General features: G+C 34.1%; 1 protein-coding gene across 10 annotated transcripts in view; it reads left to right on the top strand.

Moving 5' to 3' along the window:
- Positions 1-12,446, top strand: part of NBEA (neurobeachin) — a 686,692-nt gene that overhangs the window by 166,198 nt on the left and 508,048 nt on the right. For all 10 annotated transcript variants that reach the window (XM_073894686.1, XM_073894682.1, XM_073894681.1 and 7 more), the window contains exons 12-13: positions 3,616-3,768; positions 4,893-5,061. In XM_073894686.1, the coding sequence (XP_073750787.1) occupies positions 3,616-3,768; positions 4,893-5,061 (322 nt within the window). The remainder of the gene's footprint in view (positions 1-3,615; positions 3,769-4,892; positions 5,062-12,446) is intronic.

The following is a 12,446-nucleotide window of genomic DNA, read 5'->3' as shown; positions in this document are numbered from 1 at the left end:
CCCCCCCCCCCCCCACCACTCCAGCAACCCTCAGTTTGTTCCCTGAGATTAAGAATTCCTCATATCAGTGAGGTCATATGATACATGTCTTTCTCTGACTCATAACACCCTCCAGTTCCATCTACGTCGTTGCAAATGGCAAGATCTCATTCCTTTTGATGGCTGCATAATATTCCATTGTGTATATATACCACATCTTTATCCATTCATCTGTCGATGGACATCTTGGCTCTTTCCACAGTTTGGCCATTGTGGACATTGCTGCTATAAACATTGGGGTGCATGTACCCCTTCGGATCCCTACATTTGTATCTTTGTGGTAAATACTCAGTAGTCAAAAAGTTGAAAATAGAGCTACCATATTTTTTTTTTTTAAAGATTTATTTATTTACTTGACAGAGAGCACAAGCAGGGGGAGTGGCGGGCAGAGGGAGAGGGAGAAGCAGGGAGCCCGATGCAGGGCTCCCAGGACTCTGGGATCATGACCTGAGCCTAAGGCAGATGCCTAACCAACTGAGCCACCCAGACGCCCCAGCACATAATGATTTTATAGGATAAAATCTGATCTCTGAAAATGTTTATCTAGGAACAGGATCTGACTGTTCTAATGTTCTTGAAATCATTATTACTGAATAAAAATATATAATAATTATAAGCTATGTGAAATTCTATATTCTATAGCCTATATTATGTTAAATATATTATATTATTGTTATAATAATAAACTATGTGAAATTATAGCTAGTAAAGGAAGGGCTAAAGCTTTATATAACCATTGATATCTTGTTTTAATTTTATTCACCTATCTACGAATAAAATGTTTTAGAATTTAGAAGTATTGTATTCTTTTCATTAAAGTTCCTTTAAAGTGAGTGCTCAAGCTTTGATTTTTCTCTTTCCTTAAAGACTTATTTACATTTGTCTTCCAACTTCCCCCTCCTTTAATAATTCAACTACTTGTTAGGATCATTTTTCCACTTTCTTATAAAATTTTCATGTAAAATTATGCTCCTAGGCTTGATTTGAATTTTGTAGGACTATTGCTTATCTACTCACCACTGGTGTTTTGTCAAACATAAGCGTAGTAATAAAAAATCATTGGAGCCTTATCATACTTCAAACTGATTGCTCCCTACTCAGTAAAACCTCTTCTTAATCACTTTTCCACAAATTTGCTATCCTCTGTGTTTTTTCATGCACTTACTGACATCTAACTTGTTTCATATTTTACTTTTTTATGTTATTATATGTCCCTGTCTTCTCCTCCCTTAGAATTTAAGTTCTGTGAGGGCAGGGCTTCTTCAGTTTTGTTAACTGTTCTTTCCACAGTTTCAAGGAGCGTCCCTGGCGAATAGTAAGTACCCTGTGTATGACTAAATGAAAAGTACTGAATCTGCCTTTAAGTAAAGGAAATGGATGCAAGGGTTTTACAAGTTGAGGGAACCTCGTAGAGAAAGCAGATGAAGCAAACTGATGTTGTGTAGGCAGAATTGACCCAAATAAATATTTTGTTTGGCTCAATGAAAAGTTTTCTAGTAATGAATTTTATTTCCTTTAGGTACCTTGGGCAGTTCTCACTACTCATTATTGTCTCCTACCCTAAATGCATACATTGTTAACTATTTGAATATTGTAATCATATGAGTTTGTGGCCCCTTGTGTAAAAGTGTGAAATGCATGGCATGCTTATGTCAAAGTTATTGAGCTGCCCTTGTTAAGTAGACCATATGGGAAGTAAAATTGCTAAGACAATTGCTAAGACTAAATTGTCTTTAGACCTAAACTATCCCATAATGATACTTGGACTTCAGTCAGTGGATAATGGAGAGAAAGGTGTGATGTGACATGTGCTCTGGGGTTGAGTGGTAGGTGGTTCTTTATCCTAGGGAGGATCAAAAAGGATCACTAGATGAGGAAGAAAAGATTTGTATAGTAAGATATATTTTTGACATTTGACTTAGATTATTGGCTTTTAAAGAACAGTATTTCCTCTATAATATTTTCATCTGAAATTATAGTCTTAAGATGGTATTTTCCAGTCAAAATATAATGCAAGCCTCATATGTAATTTATTTTATTTTATTATGTTATGTTAATCACCATACATTACATCATTAGTTTTTGATGTAGTGTTCCATGATTCATTGTTTGCGTATAACACCCAGTGCTCCATTCAATACGTGCCCTCCTTAATACCCATCACCAGGCTAACCTATCCCGCCACGCTCTTCCCTCTAGAACCCTCAGTTTGTTTCTCAGAGTCCATAGTCTCTCATGGTTTGCATCCCCCTCCCATTCCCCCCCTTCGTTTTTCCCTTCCTACTGTCTTCTTCTTCTTTAATATATAATGTATTATTTGTTTCAGAGGTACAGGTCTGTGATTCAACAGTCTTGCACAATGCACAGTGCTTACCATACCACATACCCTTCCCAATGTCTATCACCCAGCCGCCCCATCCCTCCCACCCCCCACCACTCCAGCAACCCTCAGTTTGTTATTTAGAAATTTCTAGTAAAACATAGCCAGTGAAATTAATTTTAATAATGTATATTATTTAACCTTGTATATCCTAAATTTTATCACTTCAACATATACTCAATTAAAAATTATAAGAGATATTTTGCATTATTTTTTATTCTAAATCTTCAGAATCCTGTCTATACATATTTATAACATTTATCACCTAGGACTAGCCACATTTCAAGGGCTCAGTAGCTACACATGACTAGGGGCTACTGTATTGTACAATGCGGCTTCAAGGTTTGGTTTGAATTTTGGAAGGTCTGTCATTTATCTAAATAGCGTTGGTAGTAGGTTATGTATTGGCGATGACAGTTGAAAATCTTGATGGGAGGTTTAGCATAGAGATATTGTTCTATGAAGCTGTGAAAGCGTAAGATATCATCTAGAGAGAATGATTTTATGGAAAAAAGCCAAATAAATAAGTTTCAGCTGTTCCCGTCTTTTAAGCAAAGGGCACTGGGGAGTAGTAATCTGAGGGTCATGAAAGCCAAAAGGGACAGTACTTCCAGGAAAGTGAGATTTGCTTTTCATATACCATGGCTAGGTTGAAAGGTTTATGCTGAGTAAGATGCATGGCATTTGCCCATGTGCAACTCATTTGTGACTTTATATAAAGAAAGGATTCAGTGGAATGGTGGAGTCAATTTATTTGCCCGTTGGTTTGGATCTCGGGAAAGCACTTCTCTTTCACAGTATCTTGTGTGTGTGTGTGTGTGTGCTCATGATAATTAATTTTATTCCATTAAAATTTCCTTTGAGATCTCTTCTTTAGTCAATTTATAGAAAAATAGGTTGAAACCATTTTTTATTCATAACTTATTTTATTTCTTTAGTTTGCTTTGAAAGTGGCATTATTTAACCTGATGTTCTGGAAAGGGCTTCAGGTAACAAACTGTCATTCAGAAAATTATCTTAAAATTTTACGTTTCTGAATATAATTAAATTTTGGATAGCAAAGGAAATATATAGTTCTATATTTAAATTATTAGGTATGGCATTTGAAAAATTCATACATAATTATTGTAAGTCAGCAATCTTAAAATTTGATATTCTGGATATTTTTAGCTTGATAATCTTTTCTTTTTCTTTAGTCATCAAGAGTTCATATAACTAGAGCTGTCCTGGAGCAATTTTTATCCTTTGCAAAATACCTTGATGGTTTATCTCATGGAGCACCTTTGCTAAAGCAGCTTTGTGATCACATTTTATTCAACCCAGCCATCTGGATACATACACCTGCAAAGGTATAAATTTCATTCTCATTCATTTTATTTTAGTGTAATGTTAATAAATTATAGTTATGGATCTAAACTATGCAGTAGAAAGCATTTGGATTTTTTTCAGCATATTTTATAGTCAACCTGAAACAGTTTTATTACCAGAATCAGCAATCAAAATATTAAATATGTAAATATTAAAATAAATGAAACTGTAATTTAAGCTTGATATAATAACTGCATTCTGAAGTTAGTAGTTGTGATTCATATCTTTGCAAGAAGGGATTTGGTACACTGATTATTAAGACTAAGAAAAGAGAAAATAATAGGTAACTAATTATATAATGATAATTATAATCATTGTGACTGTAAAACTGCTTATATTGTGAATATAGAGTTTATATCATGATTGTAAATATTATTTGTTTTAAAATAAATATATACATTGTTTTTTATATATTAACATAAAATTTTTATTATTTTGCATACCTAAATTTAAAATCAGTAATGAGGGACATCCTTCATAAATGTGAGCTGCCTTTTACAGTTTTCAAATTTTCCACATAACTTTGGTTAAATTATATAGGGTCTGACTTCTGTTATTGTTTAGCATGTTAATTGTGGTGCTAAACTCAAACTTTGTTCACTTTTTAAGCAAGATGTTTGACTTGTCATCTGCTTATAGCGTTAGATTCTGATACTGTGGCAATGGGTTAAGAAAATTTGGAATTATGTGAACTTTTAGGATATAAGACTGTGTATATTTTTCCCAAATATGATATAGCTGACTAATGTTAGTTCTGTTCTTCTGAGCTGCTGAAATGTACTTTCTAAAGGGCTTTAGTCTAGGTAACTTTTTAAATAATTTGCTCTACCTGTCAGTTACTTTTGATCAATTAACTCATTTAAAATTATTTCATTGTTAATAGCTACAGATTACCTTTATTAAAATAAGTTTTATTAGAATGTGTTGGCTATGGATTATTTTCTTTTAAAAATATAAATAATATTTAATAAATAGTTATTTTTAACCTCATTATAAATGGTTCTTTCTTCATCTTTACTAATTTGCATTTAAATTAGAATATATATTTATAATATAAACACTTGAGGCATTTAAAATTTAATGCTTTGTTAATATTCTGTATTAGGTTCAGCTTTCCCTATACACTTACTTGTCTGCTGAATTTATTGGAACTGCTACCATTTACACCACCATACGCAGAGTAGGAACAGTATTACAGCTAATGCACACATTAAAATATTACTACTGGGTCATTAATCCTGCTGACAGTAGCGGCATTACACCTAAAGGATTAGGTAAGTACAACACTACCACTACATTCATTGTACTACTACTGTTTTATATCCTGAGTATTGTTATAGGAAATATCACTGAACTATTATCTTTCTTATATAGTAGCCTTGTTATATTGAGAAGTTTTTGTGGTAGAGAAGTTTATAGTTCTGAAATATTAAGTTATTTTTGGAATGAAGGCAGGTAAGAATAAAATTCTGCCTTTTAGCCTATATGCTTGTTGTGGCTCAGGAAAATATATTCATAATATTAAAAATCAGATGAAGTGCTAAGTGAAAGAAGTCAAGCAGAGAAAGTCAATTATCATATGGTTTCACTTATTTGTGGAACATGAGGAATAGCATGGAGGACATTAGGAGAAGGAAGGGACAAATGAAGGGGGGGAAATCGGAGGGGGAAACGAACCATGAGAGACTATGGACTCTGAGAAACAAACTGAGGGTTCTAGAGGGGAGGGTGGTGGGGGAATGGGTCAGCCTGGTGATGGGTATTAAAGAGGGCATGGGTTGCGTGGAGCCCTGGGTGTTATATGAAAACAATGAATCATGGAACACTGCATCAAAAACTAATGATGTATGGTGACTAACAACATAATAAAATAAAATTAAAAGATAAAGATGAAAGAAGAAAAAAAAAATCAGATAAAGTTGATCATGGCCAGTGTGTTCTAATACAATTGTTTCAAACCTTTGAGATAGTTACCTTTCTTTATATTTTTTCCCCAAACTTCACCCTTTATTCTAAGTATAGTAGAAAGTAATTTAATACTTCATTTTGTTGCTTAAAAAATATTGCCAGGGCACCTGGGTGGCTCAGTCAGTTGAGCATAGGTCTCTTGGTTTCTCTCCTTCTCCCTGTGCCTCTCTCCCAGCTCGTGTGCATGCACATGTGTGTGCGCACTTTCTTTTTCTCTAGAATAAAATAAATAAAATCTTTGAAAAAATAAAAATAAAAATAAAAAATATTGCCAATTTTCCTAATTATGTAAAAATGCATACTCATCATAGAAAATAAAATGATATAGAAGAAAAATATTATTCATAACCCAACCCCAGGAATAAGAAGTTATGTTCTTATTGTGTATGTTTTTCCACTAATTTTCATTGCATTAAATGTGTGAAATATTTAAACTCTTTTACAGAATTGAGATTTTCTTGATTTTTTTTGTTATCTTCTTGACTCTACATAGTAATCTAAAAGAATGTACCATTTACAAGTTTCTAAAATTTTGATTCAATAAATAACGCAGTGATCTATTCCTTTGTATATAATCATTTACTTCCATTTTTGATTTGTTTAAAATTACTGAGACTAATTACTGTGTTGTATGTGAGAGTGCTTTTCTCAGCATACTAACAATAGCGTTGAAAATTATTGTTTTATAAAAATCTTTTTAATAAGGCAAAATAACATTTCACTATTTTAATTTTCATTTATTAGCTTATGTCTTTTATTGACAGGACTTTAAAAATTGTATTATTTGCATGCAATCTCTTATATATAATTCTGTCATTCATGGCTTTTTCTATTGCTTTTAATCTTGATAATGCCTAAAATTTACTGAATGTTCACCATGAGTTTGAATCTACGCTAAGCATCCTGTTAATTTTGTTTAATCATTTCTATATAATGTAATTATATATGCATAGGCATGTTTACACACACATCGGATTATATAACTTTGCTGTCAGTATCACTGTTATTTTGTAGGTTAGGAAACAAAGTTGGTACAAAGTAACAGAACTAAAATTTGAATCATGTCTATGTGACTCAGAGCCCTTCTCAAACACTACACTCTGATAGAGTTTTCTTTACCCCAAACAAATCATATATTCATACATATTCATTTCTGCTTCAGAAAACTAATTTCTAATTTACAGAAAGTTGCAAGAGTTATACAAAGAATTATCATAACCCCCGCCATGATTCCCAGTATTTTATATTTTACCACATACACTTTATCATGTATATATAGTCATATATACATGCACATATTTTTTTCTGAATAAATTGAGAATAAATTGTAGATGTGATACCATATTACCTTAAATATTTTACTGTTTATTTCCTAAAAGGCATAGTCTTAGATAACCAAGGGCAACCATTAAAATCAAGTAATTAACATTAATACATGGATCATCTAATCCAAAGATTGCATTAAATTTCACCAATTATTCCAATAATATCCTTTCCAGAAAAAAAAAAAAATCTTTTTTTTCTCTCTGAATCCCAGCTGAGGATTGTATATTGCATTTAGTTGCCTTGTCACTTTAATATTCTTCAATATAGAATGATTTATTTTTAGTATTTCTTTGTCTTCCATGACCTTGATATTTTTGAAGAATACAGACAAATTACTTTTTAGAATGTCTCCTAATTTGGATTTGTTTGATATTTGCTCATGATGATCCAGGTTTTTCATTTTTGATTGGAATCACATAGAAGTCATACCAATTCTGTCACATTTATCACGTCAAGAGGCACATGACTTGGAGTTGTCTTATTACTGGAGAAGTTGCCTTTGATCATTTTGATTAATGTGGTATCTGCCAGGGTTCTTCATTATAAAATTACTGCTTTCTCTTTTGGAATAATAAGTATTTGGTGAAGAAATACATTGAGACTATGTAAATATCCTGTTCTTCAACAAACCTTTGCTTACTGGTTTTGGTTCATCAATGACTTGTCATAATTGATCTTTACTGTGATTGCTGCTAAATGACCGTATTTTCTAAGACATTTACTAGTTTGAATTCTACTACAAGAAGGAACTTGTTTTTTCTCTTCCATTTATTTGTTCATTTTATATCAGCATAAATTTCATGGATTTCTACTTCATCCTGTTTATTATATCAATAGTTGGTACATTTTCTCTGCAAGGGGCCACACAGAAATGTTTTAGGCTTAGGGAGCCATAAGGGCTCTGTTACAAGTAGTCAACTCTGCCAGTGTATAGCCAAAACAGACATAGACAGTATGTGAATGAATAGATATGGTTTGTTTCAGTGAAACTTGAAAAATGTTAAGGCTTAATGGATTTAGCCCAGCGACTATCCCCTGGGTTGTATCATTATTTATTGGATGTTAAGGTTGTCCCAGATTTGGCTTGTAGGAGACCTTCACATGAGATCTTGGGTCTTTATGACAGATGTTCATAATTTTTTAGTGCTTGCTCTCTGCCACAAGATGTTTTTGGTTCATTTTATACTTACCCAGTCCTGGAATCAACCATTTCTCCAAAGAGCCCTGGTTTGTCTTGGTGGATATGGTTTTTGAGATTTAGGTGTTCAGTGTGCTTATTGTGCTTATTGCTCTTTGAGTGGCACTGCTTCTAGGCATTCTGCGTGGATCTGGGAAAAACAGGTTTGTACATAGATACCTTTCTTTCCAGTTTAAAACCACATGGTTCAGTGTAGCCTCAAACTTATTATATTTATAGCTTTCTTCCTTCGATAGTGAAAAATCTGGCTTAGGTAATCTTTAATGTATTTATATATTTGCTTATTTTACATTATGAAACAATATTCTGACATGTGCACCGTCACCTTCTCAGCTTTGACATTGCCAGTTAGCCTGACCATCCCCTCACCTCCAACTCTGCCTGGTCCTTGTCACCTCCTTCGCCCTGACTGGCTCTTTGCTGCTGACCACACTCCTAGTCCATGTTGTCTCCTCACCCTGACCCTGAAGGTCCTGCAAGGCGTAGTTTCCTCTTCAGCCCTGCAACATCTGGTGTTTCCTTGGCCTCTGCTACTTCCTCCTATCTCTGGGCCCTCCGGCCTGACTGGCTCTGGCTACCTCAAGGAGAGAGAGGGAAGAAGCCAAAGAAATATATTTTAAAGGAAAGTGGCAAGAAAGTGGAAGAGAATTTCTTTTTCTTTGCAGTTTATTCTTTTTTAATGTATCTTTTTATTTATTATTTTTAATATCTTTTTAATTTAACTTTTTAATATGACTGAAATTAACTTTGATATTTAGTGAAATGTGAGGCTCTGACTTGAAACATAGTTTTCTAAATAACAACTTTTCTCAGTACTATTTTGAACTGAAATGATTTCTTTTAAGGACACTCTAAAGATAATTTGTACTACACTAGCTTTTCATTGTACTAATTCATATGCAGGCACTGACATAAGTAGGATCTTTTTGCTTTGACTCTTATTTAACACTTATGTCTCTTAAATTATTACTATGTCAAGTTCACTGTAAAAAATGTATTTATATTAACAAGGTACCATAGTAATACATGATCTTAGTTAGCAAGCAGAATAATAGAAATGTTTATAAATAAGAACTTACTTTCTCCCAAGGAGCCAGAATCACCAGTCTTACATATTTTTCTACCTCCTTTTCTGTGCTCATTCAAACACAAATTTACACATGCCTACATGTAGATGCTTCAACTTATATGTGTTTCAAAGATTTATTTTGAATACATCATAAATGCAAATATGTAAATATGTAATAAACCTCAGATAGATCCCATCAAACTTAAGAAATAGAATATTACCATAAACCTGTATTTACCTATCTTTGGTCACATCTTCCTCCCATTCCCAGCCATAGAGATAACCCCGTGCTCAATTTTATGTTTTCTGTTTTATTTTATGTTTATTATACCTTTTCCTTTCTTGAATTCTTATTATTTCTTTAGTATGTTTTACTACTTTGCTATTTATGTATGTATTCCTAAAGAGTTGATTGTTTAGCTTCTGTATTTTACATAAATGGTGTCATTTGTGATTTTTATGTCACTCAATTTTATATTTGTGAAATACCTGTTTATTCTATTTTCTAAAATATGGATTCATATTATGTGTATAAATAAGACTCATACATATGTATATATTTTTCTAAAACATCCTCTTTATACAGTGTTTGACAGTAGTAATTATAGCTAACATTTACTAATTAACATGGACCAGGCACTATTCTAATTCCTTTACATATGTTGCTCTATTTAATCCTTACAAAATATCCTGTGACATAAGCACTATTATTATTCTCATCCTTACAATAAAAAAAAGAAACAACCGACACACTAAGATTATATAAAACTTGTCCAATTTCATTAAATGAAAGTAAAGAAATTATTACTAAGATAATGGCAAGAAATTATTACTAAGATAATGAATGTCTCTACCAGATGGAATGGAGGGTGTGATCAAGTTGTGGCTCAGAGCTTAGGACTGGTGTAGGTTGAGGACTTTAGTATGCTGGAACAAGCTGGTGCATAGCCAATTATTAAATATTTAGGTATTTTACAACCTGTTTTTTTTATTATTATTATGTTAATCACCATACATCATTAGTTTTTGATGTAGAGTTCCATGACTCATTGTTTGCGTATAACACCCAGTGCTCCATGCAGAATGTGCCCTCTTTAATACCCATCACCAGGCTAACCCATCCCCCACCCCCCTCCCCTCTAGAACCCTCAGTTTGTTTTTCAGAGTCCACAGTCTCTCATGGTTCGTCTCCCCCTCCAGTTTCCCCCCATTCATTCTTCCCCTCCTGCTATCTTCTTCTTCTTCTTCTTTTTTTTTTTTAACATATAATGTATTATTTGTTTCAGAGGTACAGGTCTGTGATTCAACACTCTTACACAATTCACAGCACTCACCATAGCACATACCCTCCCCAATGTTTATTACCCAGCCCTCCCGTGCCTCCCACCCCCACACTCCAGCAACCCTCGGTTTGTTTCCTGAGATTAAGAATTCCTCCTATCAGTGAGGTCATATGATACATGTCTTTCTCTGATTGACTTATTTCGCTCAGCATAATAACCTCCAGTTCCATCCACATCCTTGAAAATGGCAAGATTTCATTCCTTTTGATGACTGCATAACATTCCATTGTATATATGTACCACATCTTCTTTATCCATTCATCTGTCAATGGACATCTTGACTCTTTCCACAGTTTGGCTGTTGTGAAGATTGCTGCTATAAACATCGGGATGCATGTACCCCTACGGATCCCTACATTTGTATCTTTGGGGTAAATACCCAGTAGTGCAATTGTGGGTCATATGGTAGCTCTATTTTCAACTTTTTGAGGAACCTGCATACTGTTTTCCAGAGTGGCTACACCAGCTTGCATTCCCACCAACAATGTAGGAGGGTTCCCCTTTCTCCACATACCCACCAACATCAGTTGTTTCCTGACTTGTTAATTTTAGCCATTCTTACTGGTGTGAGGTGATATCTCATTGAGGTTTTGATTTGGATTTCCCTGATGCCGAGCGATGTTGAGCAGTTTTTCATGTGTCTGTTGGACATTTGGATGTCTTCTTTGGAAAAATGTCTGTTCATGTCTTCTGCCCATTTCTTGATTGGATCATTTGTTCTTTGGGTGTTGAGTTTGATAAGTTCTTTATAGATTTTGGATACTAGCCCTTTATCTCATATGTCATTTGCACATATCTTCTCCCATTCTGTCAGCTGTCTTTTGGTTTTGTGGACTGTTTCTTTTGCTTTGCAAAAGCTTTTTATTTTGATGAAGTCTCAATAGTTGATTTTTGTCCTTGTTTCCCTTGCCTCTGGCGATGGTTCTAGGAAGAAGTTGCTGCGGCTGAGGTCGAAGAGGTTGCTGCCTCTCTTCTCCTTTAGGATTTTGATGGACTCCTGTCTCACATTTAGGTCTTTCAACCATTTGGAGTCTATTTTTGTGTGTGGTGTAAGGAAATGGTCCAGTTTCATTCTTCTGCATGTGGCTGTCCAATTTTCCCAACACCATTTATTGAAGAGACTGTCTTTTTTCCACTGGACATTCTTTCCTGCTTTGTCGAAGATTAGTTGACCGTAGAGTTGAGGGTCCTTTTCTGGGCTCTCTATTCTGTTCCATTGATCTATGTGTCTGTTTTTGTGCTAGTACCAAACTGTCTTGATGATTACGGCTTTGTAATAGAGCTTGAAGTCTCGAATTGTGATGCCGCCAGCTTTGTTTTTCTTTTTCAACATTCCTCTCTGGCTGTTCGGGGTCTTCTCCATACAAATTTTAGGATTATTTGCTCCATTTCTTTGATAAAAGTAGATGGTATTTTGATAGGGATTGCTTTAAATGTGTAGACTGCTCTAGGTAGCATTGACATCTTCACAATATTTGTTCTTCCAATCCATGAGCATGGAATGTTTTTCCATTTCTTTGTGTCTTCCTCAATTTCTTTCATGAGTATTTTATAGTTTTCTGAGTACAGATCCTTTGCCTCTTTGGTTAGATTGATTCCTAGGTATCTTATGGTTTTGGGTGCAATTGTGAATGGGATAAACTCCTGAATTACTTTCTTCTGTCGTCTTGCTGGTGTATAGGAATGCCACTGATGTCTGTGCATTGATTTTATATCCTGCCACTTTACTGAATTCCTGTCTGTGTTCTAGCGGTT

This window comes from Callorhinus ursinus, unplaced genomic scaffold (genome assembly GCF_003265705.2).
Source record: "Callorhinus ursinus isolate GAN/ISIS: 27379988/994484 unplaced genomic scaffold, GSC_fseal_2.0 scaffold7, whole genome shotgun sequence".
Classification (NCBI taxonomy): Eukaryota; Metazoa; Chordata; class Mammalia; order Carnivora; family Otariidae; genus Callorhinus; species Callorhinus ursinus.
This window is presented reverse-complemented; position numbering and strand designations above follow the sequence as displayed.